Genomic DNA, 23,387 nt, shown 5'->3' on the forward strand with positions numbered 1-23,387 from the left:
AAGACTGCTTGCAATGGGGTCAGCTGTGAGGTGGAGTTTGCTAAACAGATGCTATGCTATCACTTTGGATCATCCCAGGGTAATGACACATTGATATCTGCTATCAGAATCTAGAAGCAAATAAAGAGCAATGAAGCTGTTTGGAAAACAAGATAAGGAAATAGGAAGCAACAAATTAAAAAAAATTTTAAAGTAGCTTTTTTTTTTTGTTTTGAGATGGAATCTCTCTTTGTCACCAAGCTGGAGTGCAGTGACACGATCTTGGTTCACTGCAACCTCCGACTCCCTAATTCAAGTGATTCTCCTGGCTCAGCCTCCCAAATTGCTGGGATTACAGGCACTAGCCACCACGCCCAGCTAATTTTTAAAAATATTTTTAGTAGAGATGGATTTTCACCATGTTAGCCAGGATGGTCTGAATCTCCTGACCTCTTGATTGCCCACCTCAGCTTCCCAAAGTGCTGGGATTACAGGCATAAGCCACCGCGGCCAGCCAAAAGTAGGTTTTTAACACCAACTATTGAGGTTTTGCATGCAGTGCAGAGAGTAGAGGAAGCACACCTCAGTCCAAATGAGCTTGAAGTCCTTTTTCTGCAGATGTAGTTCGTATCCAATTTTGACTGAACAGCTCCAATTTAGATTCCTGGACCCTACCTTATTTCTAGGGTTTCCTGGAGTGTGGCTCACTTAAAAGGAAGTCAACCAAATTTTAAATGGAGAGGAAAGACTAAATTGAAGCTGGAGATATTTACATGTGCCTCTCTTTTCTTTCCTTATGGCCCAGCTTTGTTTGAGCCTACTATCCAATGTTTTAGTTTAGTTTTGTTATGTTTTTGAGATGGAGTCTCCCTCTGTCACCAGGCTGGAGTGCTGTGGTGTGATCTCAGATCACTGCAACGTCCGACTCCCTGGTTCAAGCAATGCTCCTGCCTCAGCCTCCCAAACAGCTGGGATTACAGGTGCACACCACCACGCCCAGTTACTTTTTGTATTTGTAGTAGAGACGGGGTTTCACTGTGTTGGCCAGGCTGTCCTCAATCTCCTGACCTCAAGATCTGCCTGCCTTAGCCTCCCAAAGTGCTGGGATTACAGGCGTGAGCCACCACGCCTGGCCCCAGTGGTTTTTAAAGCATCTCCCAAAGCATGTCTACCCTGAGTGACAGAAAGCAAGTGAGGAAGACGTCTGCAACATACAATGGAAGGACCCTGGCTTTCTGATTCTGGTCCTGGCTCCATCATTTTCTTTCTTTTTTTTTTTTTTTTTTTTTTTTGGAGACAGGGTCTTGCTCTGTCACTCAGGTAGAGTGCAGTGGCGTGATCTCGGTTCCCCGCAGCCTCCATCCCCCGAGTTCAAGCAATTCTCCTACCTTAGCCTCCTGCCTCTGAGAAGCTGGGACTACAGGCATGCACCACCACGCCTGGCTAAGTCTTGTGTTTTTAGTAGAGATGGGGTTTCATCATGTTGCCCAGGCTGGTCTTGAACTCCTGGCCTGAAGTGATCCACCTGCCTCAGCCTCCCAAAGAGCTGGGATTACAGGCGTGAGCCACCATGCCGGGCCCTGGCTCTATCATTTTCTAGTACAGTACATCTTTGGCAAAGACCATTTTCTCATCCCTTTTGTCAGTACAGCACAGTACTGTACTGTTTCATTAGATGCCACTGTAACCTAGATGGCAGCTTAGGACTCTGTCCCTTGGAGATATGGGTGATAGACTTGAGAAAAGATTTCAGAAAGCAGATGGAGAAGGGGTTTACACTGCCACAACACACACAAAAACTTCAAATAGAACAGTAAGCATCACCATTCTCCTGTTTTTTCACCTTTTATATTGTGGAGTACACCATGGATACAGAAAAGTATATTTAACGTGAAACTGTAGCTTAATAAATAATTATCAAATAAACTCCCGAGCTACCCACCACCCAGGTGAAGAAATAAAATATTGTTAGCATTCTTGAAACTCACCCCTTTCACATGCTCCACCCCTTTCAGATATGATTCTCCTAATCATATCACTTTTCCACCAAAAAGGATGATTTCATAACAGTTATTTCCTTATCTTTCTTGGAATTTTACCACCAAAGTGTAGATCCCTAAACAATATGGTTACTTTTTTGAATGTTATGTGGAGATAATAATATTGAATATATTCTTTTGTACTTTCTTTCCAAAGATTAATCTTGTGTAGCTTGAGTTCATTTATATCGATTTCTGTATAGTATTCCATTGCATGAATATAACTTAGTTTGTTTATCCATATTCTATTGTTGGTGAATATTCAAGTTGTTTCCAGTTTTTGGCTGTTGACGACATTCTACTGAAGAACTTTCTTATGAGTGTATCCCACTGATCGACACGTGCATACGTTTCTCTGGGGTCTATACCTCAACGTTGTATTTCTGGATCACAGGGTAGGCAAATCTTTGATTTGTAATGCCAAACTGTTATTCAAAGTGGCTGTACTAGTTTACCTTCCTAGAAGTAGTGTATGAAAGTTCCCATTTGTCCAGGTGCTCACCAACACTTGATATTGTCAGATTTTAGATGTTACCAATCTGGTGAGGGAATAATGTTATTGCATAGTGGTTTTAATTTGTATTTCCCTGATTAGTAATGGGGTCAAGCATCAGTTTATACATTTGTTAGCCATTTGGTTTTTCCTTTATGGAAAGCGTCATTCAAATATTTTGTCTATTTTTCTAATGGGTCATCTTTTTATTATTGATTTGTATTAGTTCCTTGTACATTCTGGATACTAGCCCTTTGTAAGTTGCATGTATTTTAAATATCTTCTCCCACTCCGTGGGCTTTTTACCCTCTTTATGATATATCTTGATGAACAGAAGTTTTTAATGTTAATATAATTATCATTTTACCTTTCATATTTAGATCTATAACCCATCTGGAATTTAATTTTTATGTATACTGTGTGATGTGGATCCTTTTCTTTTGAGATGGAGCCTCGACCTGTCGCCCAGGCGGGACTGCAATGGCATGATCTCGGCTCACTGCAACCTCCACCTCCCAGGTTCAAGCGATTCTCCTGCTTCAGCCTCCTGAGTAGCCAGGATTACAGGTGCCTGCCACCACACCCAGCTAATTTTTGTATTTTTAGTAGAGACGGGGTTTCACCATGTTAGCCAGGCTGGTTTTGAACTCCTGACCTCAGGTGATCTGTCCACCTCGGCCTCCCAAAGTACTGGGATTATAGGCGTGAGCCACCACACCTGACTCATTTTTTTTTTTTTTTTTCTTTTTAGAGGCAGGGTTTCACTCTGTCACCCAGGCTGGAGTGCAGTAGCACAACCACAGCTCACCGTAACCTCAAACTTCTGGCTCAAATTAACCTCCTACTTCAGCCTCCCAAAATGCTGGCATTACAGGTGTGAGCCACCATACTCAGCAAAATTTCATTTTTTATCTACATGTTTATCCAGTTGTCTTGGCACCGTTTATTGAAAAGTCTAGCCTTTCTTCACTAATCTTCAGTGACACTTTTCTCATATATCAAATGTCCATTTTTACATGGGGATCTATTTCTGAGATCTCTCTTTCATTCTGCTTTTGTCTATCCCTGTTCCAGTGCCACACTGAAATATTACAACTTTCATAATCAGTCTTGGATCTGGTAGAACAAGTCTCTCCACCTTGTTCTTCTTCAAGAGCCTCATAGCTGTTTTTGCCCCTTTGCATTTTAGAATCAGCTTATTAAATTACACACCTACATAAACACACACACACACACACAAACACCCTCATTCACTCAACTGTTGGGATTTTTACTGGGATTGTACTGAATCCATAAATCAATCTGAGAAGAATTAACATTTTTACAATATTGTGTCTCCTAATCCTTCAATGTAGTATCTCTTCTTTTGTTTAAGTCTTTTCTAAGTTCTCTCAGTCAGATTTTTTTTTTCTTTCTTTTTTTTTTTTTTGAAACAGAGTCTCGATCTGTCACCAGGCTAGAGTGCAATGGCATGGTCTTGGCTCACCACAACCTCTGCCTCCCGGGTTCAAGTGATTCTCCTGCCTCAGCCTCTGGAGTAGCTGGAGATTACAGGCGTGCGCCACCACACCCAGCTAATTCTGTATTTTTAGTACAGACAGGGTTTCTCCATGTTGGTCAGGCTGGTCTTGAACTCTCAACCTCAGGTGATCTGCCCACCTCAGCCTCCCAAAGTGTTGGGATTACAGGCGTGAGCCACCACACCTAGCCTCAGTAAGATTGTATAACAATGTATTTCAATTCTTTCAGAACTTCAGTTCAACATTTTCCTAAATATTTCATATTTTTGGTGCCACTACCATTGTATTTTTCAAATTTCATTTTGTATTTGTTAGTGATATATAGAGGATTACGATTGGTCCATATATTGATTTTAGAAAATTGTTAAATTATTAATTTCATAATTTATCTGTAAATCTTCTGGATTTTTCAATGTACACATTAGATCATCTGTAAGTAATGCAATATTTTACAATTCTTACGTATTTTGTTGCTTTTTCTTGTTTAACTGCATTTGCTAGATCTTCTGTACAATGTCAAATAGACAGTGATAGTGAATATCCTTGTCTTATTTCTGATTTCAGAGAGAAAGCTTACAACACTTTACTATTAAATATGATATTTACTATATATATTTTGTACATACTCTTATCAGATTAAAGAAATTTCCTCCTGTTCCTAGTTTTCTTTTTTCTTTTTTTTTTCGAGACGGAGTCTGGCTCTGTCCCCTAGGCTGGAGTGCAATGGCATGATCTTGGCTCACTGCAACCTCCACCTCCCTGGTTCAAACAATTCCCCCACCTCAGCCTCCCAAGTAGCTGGGATTACAGGAACCCACCACCAAGCCCGGCTAATTTTTGTATTTTGGTAGAGATGGGGTTTCACCACGTTGGCCAGGCTGATCTTGAACCCCTGATGTCAAGTGATCCGCCCATCTCGGCCTCCCAAAGTGCTGGGATTACAGGTGTGAGCCACCGCACCTGGCCCTATTCCTAGTCTTCTAGGAATTTTAATCATGAATGGATATTGAATTTTGTCAGATGCATTTTTGTCTTTATTGAAATGATTCTATCATTTTTCTTCTTAAATTGTTAGTGTGGTAAATTACATTAACTTTTCAATGCTAAACCAACCTTGAAATCCCAGATAAATCCAGTTTATATTATTCTGTTTCTATGGTGATTTGGTTTGCTGATTTGTTTTGCTGTTTTTTCATCTAAGCGCATAAATGAGTGGTCTGCATCTTCCTTTCTCTTATTGTTCTTGTTAAGTTTTGCTAGTGTTATGGATGAATTGGAAAGTGTCTCTGAAAAAGTTTGTGTGAAATTAGAATTACTTATTCTTAAATACTTAATTGTGTAACTGAAGAAACCATCTGGGCTTGGAATTTTCTTTGTGGGAATATTTTGTTTGTTTTTGAGAAAGAGTCTCACTCTGTCGCCCAGGCTGGAGTGCAGTGTCATGATCTCGGCTCACTGCAACCTCTGTCTCTCAGATTCAAGCAATTCTCATGCCTCAGCCTCCTAAGTAGCTGGGATTACAGGCATACACCATCATGCCCAGTTAATTTTTGTATTTTTAGTAGACACGGGCTTCACTTTGTTGCCCAGATTGGTCTCGAATTCCTGACCTCAAGTGATCCACCCACCTCAGTCTCCCAAAGTGCTAGGATTACAGGTGTGAGTCACCATGCTTGGCCAATATTTTGTTCTTGATAGAGTATTCTTTGTTCTTAGAGGATTATTCATGTTTTCTATTTTTTTTCTGGGTCAATTTTGGAAAATTTTATTTTTTTAGGATAACACCTATTTCACCTAAAATTTCAAATTTATTGGCATAAAGTCGTTTCTAATATCCTCTTGTCTTTTAAATGCCTGTAGCATCTTTAGAACTGTTCCCTTTTCACTCCTAAAACTGATACCCCATCTCTACTAAAAAATACAAAAAACTAGCCGGGCGAGGTGGCGGGCGCCTGTAGTCCCAGCTACTTGGGAGGCTGAGGCAGGAGAATGGCGTAAACCCCGGAGGCGGAGCTTGCAGTGAGCTGAGATCCGGCCACTGCTCTCCAGCCTGGGTGACAGAGCGAGACTCCATCTCAAAAAAAAAAAAAAAAGAACTGTTCCCTTTTCACTCCTAAAACTGATGATATTTGCTCCCTCTCTTTTTATCACTCGTCAAGCTGGGCGCAGTGGCTCACACCTGTAATCCCAGCACTTTGGGAGGCCGAGGTGGGTGGATTACCTGAAGTCAGGAGTTCAAGACCAGCCTGGCCAACATGGCAAAACTCTGTCTCTACTAAAAAATACAAAAATTAACCAGGCGTGGTGATGTGCACCTGTAGTCCCAGCTACTCAAGAGGCTGAGGCAAGAGAATTGTTTGAACCCAGGCAGTGAAGGTTGCAGTGAGCCAAGATCGCACTACTGCACTCCAGCCTGGGAGACAGAGTGAGACTCCATCTCAAAAACTAAATAAATAAATAAATAAATAAATAAATAAATAAATAAATAAATAAATAAAATATTACTCTTGTCAGAGATTTGTGAGTCATTTCAAAGGTCCAATGTCTGTCTTTATTGATCCTCTGTAACGTTTTTGTTTCTTATCAATTTGTGTGCTTTTTCTTCTCTTTTTCCTGGATATATTTTGCTGGGGCTTTTTTGGAAGGGAAAGGAGAGGCTTGTTGTTGGGTTTGTTTTGGAGTTTTCTTTGGTAGCTTTTTGACATGAATACGTAGCTCTTTGATTTTTTTTAGCTTTTTTTTTTTTTTTGCTAACACAAACAATTATATTTTCTCTTAAAAAAGTCTTTAGCTTAATTCCACAAGTTTGATATGTATATTTTTATTATCATTAAGCAGAAAAAAAATCTTAGCACTTCCATTAGGATTTCTCCCTTGACTTTTGAGTTACTTGAAAGTATGTGCCTTAAGCCGGCATAGTGGCTCACTCCCATAATTCCAACACTTCGGGAGGCTGAGCGGGGAGGATCAGTTGAGCCTAAGAGTTCAACACCAGCCCTGGCAACATAGTAAGGCCCTGGCAACATGGTGAGACCCCATCTCTACAAAAAATAAAAAATTAGATGGGGCATGGTGGTGCGTACCTGTGGTCCCAGCTACTCAGGGGGCTGAGGTGGGAGGATCACTTGAGCCCAGGAGGTAGAGGCTGCAGTGAGCCATGATTGCACCTCTGCACTCTAGCCTGGGCAACAGAGCAATACCACATCTCTCAAAAGGAAAACGTATATGCCTTAGCCAACCAAGCACAGTGACTTACACCTGTAATCCCAACACTTTGGGAGGCCAAGGCAGGAGAATCACTTGAACCCAGAAATTCAAGACCGGCCTTAGCAATACAGGGAGACGCCATCTCTACAAAAAAAATTTAAAAATTAGCCAGGCATGGTGGTGCACACCTGTAGTCCCAGCTACTCAAGAGGCTGAGGAGGGAGCCTGGGAAGTGGAGGCTGTAGTAAGCTGTGATTGCTCCACTGCACTCTAACCTGGGTGACGCAGCATGACCATGTCTCAAATATATATATTTGTGGGAGATTACTTCCTCCAGAGATAATTTGTGTTTGGTTCTGACAGGCATCTGGGGGTCCATTCAATCCAAGACCCCCAAAAACCAAGTTCACAATTTGAGATTCTCTAGAATTCTCAGAGGATACAAATGCAGGCTAAGTTCTGAGAAAAGACTGGGCTGTGGTTTCCGCAGAATTTTTTTTCCTTTCCTTTTGCTAACCTTTTCCTCATTCAGTACCAAGAAAGTCTTCCCTGCAGTCCCCTGGGGGTGCAGTAAGAACAATAAGTTTACTGCTGATTCACCCTAACCCTTACAGTGTAGCCATTTGAGATTAGTCTAATATGGTAGGGAAGGTTTCCTTTTACTAGACTCCCAAACGTGGATAGGCCCTTGGCCTTGGCTTCTGGAGCCATCAGTCCAGGAGGCTAGCCAAATCCAAACTTACTTTGCCTGGATTTGCAAATTATCAATCCCCCTCTCCTGGGGCAAAATTACTTTAATGTTCTGATATTTCACTTACCTCTCTGGGTCTCTACAAAGAAAGGGTAGGTCACAGAGTAACTTCACCTGCTAATTTATATTTGGGAAATGTTTGAATGGTTTATAACAAGCATATATTTCTTTAACTTTTAATTACAGTTTCTTTAAAAATATCAAATAGAACTAAAAGGCTGGCCAAGTGTGGTGGCTCACGGCTGTAATCCCAGCACTTTGGGAGGCCAATGGGGGTGGATCACTGGAGCTCAGGAGTTCGAGACCAGCCTGGCCAACAAGGATGAAACACCATCTCTACTAAAAATACAAAAATTAGCCGGGCATGGTGGCGGGCAACTGTAATCCCAGCTATTCTGGAGACTGAGGCAGAAGAATCACTTGAACCCAGGAGGCAGAGGTTGTAGTGAGCTGAGATCACGCCATTGCACTCCAGCCTAGGCAACAAGAGCAAAACTCTGTCTCAAAAATAATAAATAAATAGAAGGCTGATGATAAAAATAGCAATCTCCTGTCTACTCCCAGTCCTACACCTCCCAGCCTGCACTCCTTTCATTGCTTTCTAGCTTCCAAAGATGTATTAAAGTTTCTTATCTGCTGCTGCATTCTTTTCATCCTTGTAGGTTTATACAAAGCTTTTCTATTGCTTTACTGTCATTTAGTGAGGCTTCAAGAGACAAAATTAACATGCACAACCTGCCACTTTTAATTAGAAGCATAAAATCCAGGCTGATTTTGGACGTTAACACGGAGTGAATGGGATACATCAAAGAATGGTTGGCTGCTTGTTTTAAAGAGGTCCCGCTGATAACAGGATGGTAGTGACGATCGCGGTGAGGACAGACCGGTGAAGGGAGAACCCAGAGGCTTGTGGGGAGAAAGGGTTTTTGTAGTTAGGAAGAGACGGAGGTAGGCCCCTCAGCCAGCTCCAGCAGGATAGAGACAACAACATACAGCGCACAGGGAATTCGTGCCTCAGGGTCATAGTCCATGTCATGAGGACTGCTGACCAGCTCATCCCAGTTCTGCTCCATGATAGGTTTCACCTGGAAGGAAACCCACCAGATTGTAAAAGCTAGGAATAACGATATACCAGAAATGGCAAATATTTGGCCACACTCCTTACTGCCGAGCCGATAGGCAGACGTAATAATCCATCATGGCACTCTTTCCTGCAGAGCCCGGAGAGCTTCACACTCTCTCAACATAGTGCAGGCTCTGCTAGTCAATCTGCACTGGAACTCAAGATCACACCAGCTGCTATCCTGAGACTAATCAATTTGCACCCCTCTCTTGCCCATAGATAAACAACAGAGCCTAAAGAACCCATTACAAATTGCCCTGGCAACTCTGTGTCCAGGGAATTGTCACAAACCAGCTGCATGGATGTGAGCTGGCAGAAAACTATGGAATAAGAAGGGGCTGTACCCTGGGACTTCCGGGTCCCTTGAGCATATGGGCATTCCCTTCCACTATGACCCTGGCCCTCAGCCCAGGCTGTCTCACCTGGCCCTTCAACAGAGTCCCCTTCTCCAGGGCATCAGCCACAAGCTGCTGCTCCTCAGACAGCTCTGGGGGTAAAGAAAGAGAGTGGTTGGCAAAAAGGAGAGATACATGGTGGGACAGGGCCTCAGTGGCTGATCACACCCAGAACATGCATCATCAAAAGGTTCCAGAGAGCCCCTGGGAGTGCTAGATGAGAGTTGTTCCAAACGGGCCTCTGCTGCAACTCCTGCTTCCCTCTTGGCCTGCAGGAGGTCATAGACAAGGAACCAGCCTCTCAATGCCTGGCCTGAGGAAGACATGAAGGGGTACCCCCCTATGAACTGTGAAGAGCAACGTGCAGCCCCTCCTCCCAAGATGTGACTTCCCACAGGCCTCTCTGCTCACACTTCCTCCACCCCAGCCTACAGCGAGACCCTTCCTCACCGAGACCCTTCCTCACCTAGCAAGGCATCCAGGAAGTCCAGAATGGCTTCTGCACGTGCTTCTACCAAGATCCCAGCAGCATTAAAAAGGCTGCTTAGGAGAGGATTGACTGGGTCCTCCATCTGCAGCTCCCCGAAAATCAGGACCTCAGATACCTAGGGCCAGGAGTTGTGGGAGATGAGCACCAGTCTCACCAGAGCAGACCATCCTCACTGTGCCAGCTGCCCTCCCCTCTGGCTCCTCTCTCTCTCTGCCCCAGTGCTTTCTTAGGGGCTCTTACTCTTTGCTCTAGATCCTGCCGAAGCTCCTCCCTGCCGGGGCACTTAGAGAGGAAGTTTAGCACATCTTTCCTCTTGTCCTCCGTCAGTTCCTGGAGGACACTTTCCATGTTCTCCAACTACTCCTTCATGTTTCTGGAATCCTCCGAACCCAAAGACTTTGCTGTAGAGGCAGCAGTTGAGAACCTGGGCCACCCAGCCCGAAAGGCTTTATTTCTGAGGCTCTGTTACTTGTCTGCCTGTCTTCTGGAGACCACCTCTTTGTATCTTCCCTTCTTCCAATCTTTCCGTGTTAAAATTAAGCATCCTTCTTCCGAGATACCTACCATCATTGCCTCCCACTGACCCCACTTCCATCTTCCATCTCCCCAGCTCACCCCCAGTCTAGTCCCAACCCCAAATTCTTCTCCACCTCCCGGAAAAAACAAAAACTTGGTTATTTGGTCCTTGCCGTTCAAAGTGCAGTCCTCAGGCCACACTGGAAGTAATTAGGATTCGGAGAAAGTTAAAGCAGTGGTTCTCAACCTTGACTGCATGAGAATCACCCAAGGAGTTACTCCGAATCCTGATGTCCAGGCCACACCCCCACAATTAAGTCAGAGTTTCTGGAGATGGGACTCAGTCGCCACTAGTTTTAAAGTTCCCCCGTGTGATTTCAGGGTATAACCAATGAGAACCACTGCGTTTAGAGGAGACAGATGCAGCCTCCAGACTAAAGTTGAAACCTGCTAGGCAGTGCCCCTCCTTCATGCCTACTCAGCTGACCCCACCTGAGCAGCAGTCTTGAGCCACTCAGGGTGGGTTGGTGCAGCCACCCTGAACACACTTGGCAATCACCCTTACCTAAACAGGATGAAGCACCATCCTTCTCTGCAGAGAGAGGAAGAGTTATTTCAGAATCTTTAGATCACCTCCTCTCCCCTGCAGACTTCTCTTCCCAGTGATGGAAGTTTTCACTCTTGCAATCTGAGTCCTCACGGCTGGTACCAGGGAGCCTGCATCCTCATCAGTGTGTGTCAATGGGAAAGCACTGTATTTGCAGACCCCTCCCACCTCCTCAAAAACAGGCAGTCATAGGACTGTGCCTAGATGACTGAGGAAGAAGCCAAGGCCCAGAAAGGGGGCAGCATACACGCAGTCGCTCCACAAATTTGGGTCAGACTTCTCTATCCCTTTCCAAGCTCTCTTAGGCAGTACAACCCTGCTGGGATCAAGGGGAAAACCTAGAAATTCCAGAGGAAGCCACATAATTCAGAATCACAGGGACCTTCTAGTCTCACTCCTTTATTTCAAAGTCAGGAAAGGCCAGGCACGGTGGCTCACGCCTGTAATCCCAGCACTTGGGGAGGCTGCGGTGGGTGGATCACTTGAGGTCAGGAGTTTGAGATCAGCCTGGCCAACATATAGTGAAACACTGTCTTTACTAAAAATACAAAAAGAAAAAAAAGAAAAAAGAAACTTAGCTGGGCATGGTGGTGTGCACCTGTAATCCCAGCTACTTGGGAGGCTGAGGCAGGAGAATTGCTTGAACCCAGGAGGTAGAGGTTGCAGTGAGCCGAGATCATACCACTGTACTCTAGCCTGGGTGACAGAGCAAGACTCTGTCTCAAAAAATTAAATTAAATTAAAATAAAGTCAGGAAAACTGTGACTTGAGAGGCTGTAGAGCTGGTGAGTGGCAGGGTGGGACTAGACCCTGAGACTGCCTGACTCCAGTCCAGGACCGTTTTCACAGCCAGTGCTGTCATGCTGGAACTGGCCAAGTCATTTAATTGTGCTTCCTAGGCAAAAAGCCTTCAGGGAGGGCTGTAAGCTCAGGATCCAGCTGACTGCCAGCACAAAGTTGTCCTAGGAGCAGCCTGGAAACCCTAGTCCAATGTACAATCCAGACTCTTCTCCAACAGGCTAATTTTTCTCCTGCGTTTGCCATGGTTCCCACCCGTGGGTGCATCCTACCACATCCTTGGACCTAACCACTATATAATTCCATTTTTAAAAATAGTGTTCTTGCCCATTCTGAAATGACGAACAGGAAGCCCAGCAGCTCACTCACCTTCTGGAAAGGATTTTGTTTTGTCCCTCAGACAAATATCTAAACCAGCACCAAAAAGGGAGGGAAAAAACAAGTTATTGGAGAGACCAGTTCTCACTCTGTAAGTTCCCTTTCTCCAGTCCCTCTCAATCCCCACACCAGCCTCCAATTAAAAAAAAAAAAAAAACTGTTCTTTTTTTTTTTTTTGTTGAAGTTTTGCTCTTGTTGCCTAGGCTGGAGTGCAATGGTGTGATCGCGGCTCACTGCAACCTCCACCTCCCAGGTTCAAGCAATTCTCCTGCCTCAGCCTCCCAAGTAGCTGGCATTACAGGCGCACGCCACCACACCTGGCTAACATTTATATATTTTGTAGAGACAGGGTTTCACCACGTTGGCCAGGTTGGTCTCAAACTCCTGACCTCAGGTGATCCGCCCACCTTGGCCTCCCAAAGTGCTGGGATTACAGGCGTGAGCCACCATGCCCAGCCAAAAAAGACAATTATTCTCTTTGGAGACTGGGAGAGAGTTAATGACTCTTATGTCATGTTCAGGCAAATCCTGGGTCAGCGGGTCCAGGTCACCAGGCCAGAGCATGGAGCCTCAGTCCTTCCTAGTGCTGAATCCACCCTTTTCCCTGGACCCCTCCACAACCTCCAAGCTCACCAGCCACCCACCCTAGGCTGACAGAGTCTGGTTGAATCCCACCCCCCACCTCACTGGTGTGTTTAGGGCTCCCCATCCTGTTCCCCATCAGCCTTTGCTTATTCATCGTCTCCTTTGTTGGGGAAGACAAGCTGCTTTACTCGATAGCTCAGGACCCGATTTGGGAGGATGGTCACTTCCCTTTGGCCCTAGGAAAAAGGAGCTCACATTGACAGATCCCCAGGTGCTTTTACATCATTATCTTGCCTGATTTCCCAAACAATCCTGTGAGGCAGTCATTTGTATCCCCATTTTATAGACGAGAAAACTGAGGCTCTGAGGGGTCAGCAGGTGAGTCAGTCTCACAGCTAAAAACAGTGGCAGAGCTGAAATTTGAACCCACGTCTGATGCCAAAACTCATCCTGTTGCCACTGTTCATTCAACAAATGTTTACTGAGGAGCTGCTTTGTTCTAGGCACCGTGGCTCCTGTTCTCCTGCCTCCTAGAAAGGAGACAAACAAGCAAAAATACACTTGTGTAATGATGAACCATGGGAAATGTACAAAGAAAATGAAGGCTGAGTGCAGGGCTCACACTTGTAATCCCAGCACTTTGGGAGGCCAAGTTGGGTGGATTGCTTGAGCCCAGGAGTTTGAGACAGCCTGGACAACATAGCAAGACCTCATATCTATTTAAAAAAAAAAAAAAGAAAGAAAATGAAAATGAAAAGAGGGCATCGCTAGAGAGTAACAAGGGAGGGACTGGCATTGGCCACCCACCCTTTCTTGGGGCAATGTGGCCAAGAGCAGCAGGGCTGCTAGGAGAGGAGTGAAGGAAGAGTCTAGGGCTGGTATTGCCTTGACCTGCGGGGCGCGGGCCAACGCTGACCTTCACAGTTCCTGCCTCCCAGGATCCTAACCTTGTGTTCATAGCTGAGATGGCTCTGAAAAATCTGGTTCCCAAATTTATATTGCCGGTCGCTTTTCAGGGTTTCCTTCTTTACCATCTCCAGAGTTTCTGTCACCAGATACAGGTTTTCTCTCCTATTAATTGATCGGAATGAAAAGGGTAGTTCCCTCTTCAGCTTCCTGGAGACAGTAGAGAGAGATGAGAGTTGAGGATCTCAGGGTCTTACCTCCCACCGACTCTTCTCCCTCTCCGTAAGCCAGCTCCCATTTAAGATTAATCGCTTCTGAGACTGGAAAACCAAGGAACACAGCACCCCATCGCAGTTCACTTTACCCACCTCGGGGTGGAGGTAGGGGTGGGGTACGAAGTAGGGCGAGAGGCCAGGTCTGGTGGCTCTCACCTGTAATCCCAGCATTTTGGGAGGCTGAGGTGAGTGGATCACCAGGCACACATCTGTAATCCCAGCTACTCAGGAGGCTGAGACAGGAGAATCACTTGAACCCGGGAGGCAGAGGTTGCAGTGAGCCAAGTCTGCACCATTGCACTGTAGCCTGGGCAACAGAGAAAGACTCCATCTCAAAATAAATAAGTAAATAAATAAATACAAACAAAGTGGGGCAAGAATTCACTAGCATTTATGGAGGATGACAATGTGCCAGCTGTGAGACACACTTTTCCACTTCACCTTCACAATCCTATGACGGTAGGCAGAATCACATCCACTTTCCATGTAAAGATACTGAGGCTTAGTGACAGGTTGTGAATGGTCCAAGGCCACACAGATAGTAAGTGTAGAGCTGGGATTCAAACCCTGGTCAGTGTAAATCCAAAGGGAGTGCCCTTCCCATGACACTGAGATAGGCATCTGTGAAGCCCAAGACACCGTCTTCTCGTCTTCTCTGACGAGGGACTCCAGCTCCTTGCACCGGTCCCTGGAGCCAGCTGCATCACCTGCCCTTAGGCTCATGAAGCATCTGATTCCATTCCTGCTGGAGGAAACTCATGTTATGACCTAAAATGTCTGATGGAGTTTCTATTTGCAATCAAAAGGCCCTCAAGGAAGACATGGGTCCCTGCCTCCGACGACCTTCCCCTACCTATCCAGTGCCCCCACCCCACATACAGATACCAATACCCTCACCTGACAAACAAGCATTCTATAGTAGAAAACACTGAGCTCTCTTAGAAAAATTCCGAGGGCCCTCCCTACTGTGGTAGGGAGGGGTAATTCAAAGGACCAGTAAAATTTTACTGTAAGCCTTTGTTTTTAATTTATTAATAAAAAAGAGGGGGCCTGGGCGGAGTGGCTCACACCTGTAATCTAAGCACTTTGGGAGGCCGAGGCAGGTGGATCACCTGAGGTCAGGAGCTTGAGACCAGCCTGGCCAACATGATGAATGAAACCCTGTCCCTACTAAAAATACAAAAATTAGCCAGGCATGGTGGCGGACACCTGTAGTCCCAGCTCCTCGGGAGGTTGAGGCAGAAGAATCTCTTTTTTTTTTTTGAGACGGAGTCTTGCTCTGTCACCCAGGCTGGAATGCAGTGGCCGGATCTCAGCTCACTGCAAGCTCCGCCTCCCGGGTTCACGCCATTCTCCTGCCTCAGCCTCGCGAGTAGCTGGGACTACAGGCGCCCGCCACCACGCCTGGCTAGTTTTTTGTATTTTTTAGTAGAGACGGGGTTTCACCGTGTTAGCCAGGATGGTCTCGATCTCTTGACCTCGTGATCTGCCCGTCTCGGCCTCCCAAAGTGCTGGGATTACAGGCTTGAGCCACCGCGCCCGGCCCAGAAGAATCTCTTGCATCCAGGAGGCAAAGGTTGCAGTGAGCCAAGAACGGGCCATTGCACTACAGCCTGGGCAACAAAAGTGAAACTCCATCTCAAAAAAAAGAAAAGGAAAAGGAAAAAGGCACCTGCTCCCACTCCACTCAAGGAGAGCAAGGCCAGGAAAACCACGGGGCCCCTTCCCCTGAGCTACTCCTCAATCTCCAACAATCCCAGCTGAAGAAAACAACCACAGAACTATTGTTGAGGGCATGGCTAGTGATGTCCTCTTGAATTGGAAGCATCTGCCCACCAGCTACCAGCACCTCTGTGGCATTTGATCGGTACCACCCTGCTGGGGTGGGGTGGCTGCACTCCGTGCAAGAAATGTCCTCCAAGGGGTGCTTTGCTTTCATTGTGCTTCACTTCAGCTCTCTTTCACTCAGTACCTACTATGTGCTTGGAGTCAATACAGAAAGGTTAAGTAAAGTCAGTCCTTTGTCACAGGTTGCTTCCAGTCCAGTGGGAAAGACGAACATGGAAGCCACTGGCTTGCCCACAAGGCAGAGGCAAACAAGCACAAAATACTGATGTGGGCAGCTCAGTGCAGGAGAGCAGAGGAGAGCAAAGGAGAGTGCCTCTTAAACCACCAGGTTTGGAGGCGGAGGTTGCAGTGAGCCGAGATCGCGCCATTGCACTCTAGCCTGGTCGACAGAGTGAGACTCCGTCTAAAAAAAAAAAAAAAAAAAACAGGTTTGTCCAAGTCAGAGGAATTAACCATCCTGGGGGACAGCAGGGATATGAGTGAATTGGGAGCCTCAGAAGGCTTCCTGGAGGCTGCCTCTGGGTGAATGAGAAGGTTTTCTGGAGGCAGAGAAGAGGAAGGCATGCTTGTGTAAAGGGCAGGCTGGGGGAATCCTGGAAGTAGAGAGTGAGAGGCTGCCCTAGAGAGCCAATCCCCCACAAAGCTAATGAAAAGCAGGGAAAATAAAAATAAAAATAGATAAATAAATAAAAGAGCAGGTCCGCCACCCCTGAATCCCTTGGTGCCCAAGATGGGCTTCTTCCCCTCCGTCCCTGCTGCCCAACTCCAACCTCACCTGTTCTCAAGGGTATCCAGATACTGCTGGGATATCTGGTTCTCAGATATCTCGATTTTCTGATCGTGGGAGCCCTGGAAGCTGCCTGAAATTGTTATTTTTTTGGGCAATTCCACTATCAACTTTCCCTTTGAGTCTACATTATCCAGAATTTGAAACTCAGCCTTTTGACCTGGAAAGAGAATGGTAAAGGTCACTCTGGAGTGGACCCCCAAAAGATCTCTCTCCAAAAAACTCTCCTTGGGGCAGCCCCATCCTGGGCTCCATGCCACCATCCCCCTCCCTTCTGAGAGAGCGGTCCAGCTGTGGCTGTCCAGGAAATGCTGTTCTCACCAGAAGCTCAGTTACCTGGGGTCACAGGATCCCAGATTGGAGCCCACTCCTCCACCTTCTTACCACACGACCTTGGGTAAGTCACTTAACCTCTTTGTTTCTTCATCTACAGTACGAGAATATTACTAATGTCTATTTCCTATATTTAGGGAAATTAAGGCTAGGCGCAGTGGCTCATGCCTGTAATCCCAGAACTTTGAGAGGCTGTGGCAGGCAGATCACTTGAGGTCAGGAGTTTGAGACTAGCCTGGCTGATATGGTGAAACCCCGTCTCTACTAAAAAATACAAAAATTAGGGTCAGGCGTGGTGGCTCATGCCTGTAATCCCAGCACTTTGGGAGGCCGAGGTGGGTGGATCACATGAGGTCAGGAGTTCAAGACCAACCTGGCCAACATGGTGAAACTCCATCTCTACCAAATTAGTTGGGGGTGGTGGCACATGCCTAATTCTAGCTACTTGGGAGGCCGAGGCAGGAGAATCGCTTGAACTTGGGAAGCGGAGGCGAAGGTTGCAGTGAGCCAAGATCAAGTCACTGTGCTCCAGGTGACAGCGAGATTCCATCTCCAAAAAAAAAAAGCAGTTATGTTGCTGTTGTTTGTGTGAACCACACAAGTATAAAGTGAGGCAACCCTGGAAAGTCACCCACATGCATGGACTCTGCCCTGATTGATCAGGCACTAATATGGGCCTTGGTTCTGAGTCAGTTGCCGCCCCAGGGTTCGTGGATGATATGTGGGCATGCTGAAGGGGCTACGTGCCTTTGTCTCCAACCTCCCAGACGGGAACTTATAGGGGAAGAAGAGTTCCCATTGCTAGGTTTTGGAGGCAGGGCTGGATTTCCAAAGACAAATCCATTTTGGAACTGGTGGAAATGTGACAGAATTGGAAACAGAGCCTGAAATTACTATTTGTGTGTACACGAGACACAAATGTCTTAGGGACCATTTGCTTCTTGAGCAGTGTAAAAGAAAAGAAAAATATCAGAGAGAAAAAGAAAAATAAAAACGATGTGCACAAAGAGTACTATATGAAGAAGAGGAGAAAGAGTAACTTCCGGTAGAGAAACCTGACAAACATTACCTCAGCCAGGTGATCAAGGTCAACATCAACAGTGATAGGTCATGTTGATAGTACATACCCCTGATGTGATGTAATAGGAATGGTACTTTACCTCTGTGGTCTTCCTCCCCGAGACCCAGAACCCAGTCTAACCATGAGAAAAAACATCAGATTCCAACAGAGGGACATTCTACACTATCCCTGACCAGTACTGCTCAAAACTGCCAAGATTATCCCAAACAGGCAAAGTCTGAGAAACTGTCACAGCCAAGAGGAGCCTAAGGAGACAAGACAACTAAATGTAATGTAATGTGGGATCCTGGATGGGATTCTGCAATAGAAAAAGGACACTAGGTCAAAACTAAGATAACATGGGCTGGGTGCGGTGGCTCAGACCTATAATCCCAGCACTTTGGGAGGCCAAGGCGGGTGGATCACCTGAGGTCAGGAATTCAAGACCAGCCTGGCCACATGGCGAAACACTGTCTCTACTAAAAATACAAAAAATTAGCCGGGTGTGGTGGCGGGCGCCTGTAATTCCAGCTACTCGGGAGGCTGAGGCAGAAGAACCACTTAAACCTAGAGGCAGAGGTTGCAGTGAGCCGAGATTGCGCCATTGCACGCAGCCTGGGCAACAGAGCGACACTCCATCAAAAAAAAAAAAAAAAAAAAAAAAAACAGTTAATATGAATAAAGTATGGACTTTAATAACAAACAAAAAATTCTATGCACTTTTTTTTTTTTTTTTTTTTTTGGAGGGGGCCTTTTTTTTTCCCCGGGGGGGGGTACAGTGGCAAAATCATGGCTCACTGCAACCTCCGCCTCCTGGGTTCAAGCGATTCTCCTGCCTCAGCCTCCTGAGTAGCTGGGATTACAGGCGTGCGACACCACACCCAGCTAATTTTTGTATTTTTAGTAAAGACAGGGTTTTGCCATGTTGGCCAGGCTGGTCTCAAACTCCTGACATCAAGTGATCTGCCCACCTCAACCTCCCAAAGTACGGGATTACAGGCATGTGCCATCGCGCCCAGCTAATTTTTGTATTTTTAGTAGAGACAGGGTTTCGCCATGTTGGCCAGGCTGGACTTGAACTCCTGACCTCAAGTGATCCACCCGCCTCGGTCTCCCACAGTGCTGGAATTACAGGCGTGAGCCACGTGCCCAGCGCTATGCACACTTTAACTGCACCATCAGCATTACACAGTCACAAAATAACCCATTTAAATAGGGAGCAGACCAGCTAAAAATCAATTCAAATTACCAATTCCCATTATTGTAAGGATTTTCTTTTTTAAGTTTGGTTTCACCTCTGCCTCCGAATTTTATATGCACACAGATGAGCTTTTCCTTAAAGGAAGTTGACTGACTTAGTCAATTTTTTTTTTTCCAGACTTACACTTTGCCCTGTCCCTGGGGAGTAATATTATTGTGGCAAAACATCCTAGTTCTGGGTTAAAGTATTTTTCCATTTTCAGTGAATTGATCATTTGGCAAACTGATTTTTTTTTTTTTTTTCTTTTTTTGAGAGCTGGCTTTTAGCAAATTGGCTCTTGGCAGTTTACTTTTCAGAGCATTGACTCAGTCTTTGAAAAATGCGATTCTGAAATTTCTCCAAAAGCCCCTTGCTTGCTTAACGAAACTCCACTTGTGGAAAGGTCCACCACCTTCAAGTAATCTGGGTACCGCTCTCAGTCACTTAAAGCACTTCCTGGTACATTGTAATACTCTAAAACTGCTCAGGGCTGTTAGAGCTCTTTTCCATCTCTTGGCATGAGACCTCATAAAAAGAAACAGACTGTATCAGAGAGGTCTGAGCTATGAACTCCTTGCCATTTTTCATATTATGAAATATTTTTTCACATTATGAAATATAATGAACTCCTCACCATATTCCAGCGTGGGATCCAAGTGAGAGTTTGACACTTAAACCCTGGGGCTTCTGAAACCCAAGTACCCCAGGAATAACTGAGATCAGAGGCAGGGGTTGGAATAATTGGCTCTTCCATAAATTCCCCCAATATCTTAGGGATTTCTGCTCATCAGCAACTCCCCTTTCAGTCTTGATAGCCAGGGAACATGAAAGGATAGTAAGAATCACCACCATGACCACCAGATGATGGGAGCTAACTTTTATTGAGTGCTCCTTTTGTGGCAGACACTGTGATACTGTGATAAATGATTCACGTAATTTGTTCTAATTTGATTTTTTTTTTTTTTTTTTGAGACAGAGTCGTGCTCTGTCGCCCAGGCTGGAGTGCAGTGGCATGATCTCGGTTCACTGCAACCTGCGCCTCCTGAGTTCAAGCGATTCTCCTGCCTCAGCCTCCTGAGTAGCTGGGCATGCGCCACCATGCCTGGCTAATTTTTTATATATTTTTTTATATATATTTTTTAGTAGAGATGGGGTTTCACCGTGTTAGACAGGATGGTCTCAATCTTCTGACCTCGTGATCTGCCCACCTCGGCCTCCCAAAGTGCTGGGATTACAGGAGCAAGCCACCGTACCTAGCCCCCATTCGATTCTTACAACAGTCTCTAGAGTTGACACATGAGGAAACTGAAACTTAGAGCAATACAACAACTTGTCCAGAGGTCATCCAGCTGATAAGAGGCAGAGCCAGGCTTTGAAACCAGGTGCTTCCAGCCCTAAAGCCTGCATCCTTTCTTAACCAGTAAGCAAACTTCCCTCATTTACTTATCCACTTAAATGCTGAACACAGGAGAAGAGCTCCGCTAAATTAAAAGCAGATTGTTTTACCAGGGAAAAATGGGAAAGAAAGACCATTTAGGAATGGTTTCCAATGGAAATAAATCTCCACTTCTCCCACTCTCCTCCCACCATGCAGCTCTTCCGTGCATTTCTTAAATTAAGGTGTGTGGATGTGTACAAACAAATTCCACGGTTTCATTGATTGGTTGATTTGGTTGATAACAATGGTGAATTGAGAAGGAGATGGAATACAAATGGTCAAGGCCTCCTGGCTGGCCACCTGTCATCTACCTTATACTGACCTTGGAGCCCAGAATCCAGTTCATCTAACCGCTTGCCCCCATCTGTGTCCAGAATGTCCATCAGGGTGAGGCCGTCGTGTAGTGCCGGCATCCAAAGAAAGTTCTCTTCTCACCCACCAGATGGAAGCAGTGGAATCTATCAGCATCAACGAGGCTTCTAACAGCAATCATATCCCCTCCAGCATCCATCTCCTTAACTACAATTCTTGTGATTTCCTCAAATACGCTGAACATTGCACCTGGACCAACTCGGAAATAGAAGCCAATTTCAGTTTTTGGGAGGAGGGTATTGGTTCAAGTATTTAAATCTTCCACATTTGGTAGCCTGAGGTGTCAGGCCTCTGAGCCCAAGCTAAGCCATCATATTCCCTGTGACCTGCACATATATATCCAGACAGCCTGAAGCAACTGTGTTGTAACCAAGCGAGTTGTAGAGAAATGCCACTCTATGAGACTCATTCAGGAGTCCTTTATTGCCGGCGACCGAGAGACGGCTAGCACTCAAAATTTTCTCGGCCCCGAAGAAGGGGCTAGATTTTCTTTTATTCTTTGGTTTAGAAAGGTGAGGGGGAGCCTAGCTGAAGCAATCTTACAGAAGTAAAACAGGCAAAAAAAAAAGCTTAAAAAGACAAATGGTTACGGAAAAACGAACAGTTCCAGGTGCAGGGGCTTTAAATCTATCACAAGGTGATAGACACAAGGGCTTTGGGTACCATCAACCGGACAGAAATGTGGAGGCTTAGGGTACTATCAACCAGATGAATTCCTGGGAACTGCGGACATAGTTTGCCACAGTATCTTATCAGTTAATTGCATTCTTGGATGTGCTGGGAGTCAGCTTGCACAAGTTAAGTCCTTGAGGAAGGGGGTGGGTAAGGGGCGGCAAGTGAAGGAGCCAAAATGGAGTTTGTCTGGCTCTCTCAGCTAAGGGAGAGTCAATTCAGGTTAAAACAAGGTAGGGTATCACAACTGAAGATCCACAAAAGAAGTGAAAATAGCCTTAACTGATGACATTCCACCATTGTGATTTGTTCCTGCCCCACCCTGATGCGATATACTCTCCCCTGCCCTTAGGAAGGTACTTTGTAATATTCTCCCCTGCCCTTAAGAAAGTACTTTGTAATATTCTCCTGCCCTTGAGAATGTACTTTGTAAGCCTATCCCAAGCGGGTAAGAACTAATGATAATCCCACCACCCTTTGCTGACTCCTTCCTTTTTCGGACTCAGACCACCTGCACCCAGGCGAAATAAACAGCCTCGTTGCTCACACAAAGCCTGTTTCGTGGACTTTCTTCACACGGACACACATGACATGAGGTCAGGGAAGAACCAAAGGTTCCAGGACAACCAGTACCTGGAATGATTTGCCTGCCTTACTTCTAGAAGGTGAGGCAGCCATGACTCAGTAAAGAGAGCTAAACATCACAGATCCCAGATTCTCCTCTGCCCCTCATGAAACCCATCTGGAGGAAAAAAGTAGCAGCTACTGTCCCAAATAGGGAAAGTGAGACCCATTTTCTACATCTCCCACAGCAGAGTTGCCCCCTTGTTCCAAGGGGCCTCAAGGATGGAAAGGCAGGCCCACCACGTCCCAGCCAGACTAGCGCCAACGTTGACGAACAGAGGAACCAGGGAGGGATGAGGGGCACGATTGCCAGACTTCACATTACTAACCTCAACTGGTCGTTTCTTCCCTTGGCTCTGATTCTTGGGCTCCCTGCCTTGCTGTATTCTGCAAGGCAGTTGGATGGGTGCCTCCCTACCAACAATTTCCCAATGAGGCGGTGGTAAGTTGGCCTCAGAAGAAACAAAAGCTTCCTGGGATCCACTTCCCCATCCTACCTTTGGTCACCTTCCCCTACATCCCTTCTGCCTGTTCCAGGCACTTATCCACTCACTGCTTCCTTCTCTGTCTCTACCCCCATCATGGTGGTTGATTCTCAATTCACCACCACCCTGGGAATTCCAGGTGTCTGGAAAGACAGTGCCTGGGAACCACAGGCCCATCTCAAGTGGTACCCACCTCCTCTCTGACCTCAGCTGTTCACCAGAAATGGAAGTTGTGAGAATCCCGGCTGCAGCTCTCTGCGCAGTTCCTGGTCTCTGAATCTCAGGAAGCTAAAATAATGAAATTGAAAGTTGTCCAGGTGTGGACCTTCCTGGACGGGTGGGTAGGGCTGGGTGCCCCACCTCCCAAGCCTTTAGATAAGCCACGTTATAACTAAGCTGGAGGCAGATAAGGCCAGAACCACTTCTTCTTGGACCCAAGGAGTGCGTAGGAGATCCTGATATGTAT

General features: G+C 45.8%; 1 protein-coding gene across 1 annotated transcript; it reads right to left on the reverse strand.

Moving 5' to 3' along the window:
* Nucleotides 1-8,836: 8,836 nt before the first annotated feature.
* GSDMB (gasdermin B) lies at nt 8,837-23,142 on the reverse strand. Its single transcript, XM_023203933.1, is given in 12 exon segments — nt 8,837-9,074; nt 9,535-9,599; nt 9,974-10,112; nt 10,238-10,398; nt 11,079-11,105; nt 12,288-12,336; nt 13,043-13,117; nt 13,829-13,997; nt 16,686-16,857; nt 21,091-21,165; nt 21,168-21,329; nt 23,115-23,142. Coding segments are annotated over 11 exon segments (1,242 nt in total). The 5' UTR covers nt 21,325-21,329; nt 23,115-23,142; the 3' UTR covers nt 8,837-8,921.
* Between the last annotated feature and the right edge of the window lie 245 nt (nt 23,143-23,387).

This window comes from Piliocolobus tephrosceles, chromosome 16, assembly GCF_002776525.5.
Source record: "Piliocolobus tephrosceles isolate RC106 chromosome 16, ASM277652v3, whole genome shotgun sequence".
NCBI lineage: Eukaryota > Metazoa > Chordata > Mammalia > Primates > Cercopithecidae > Piliocolobus > Piliocolobus tephrosceles.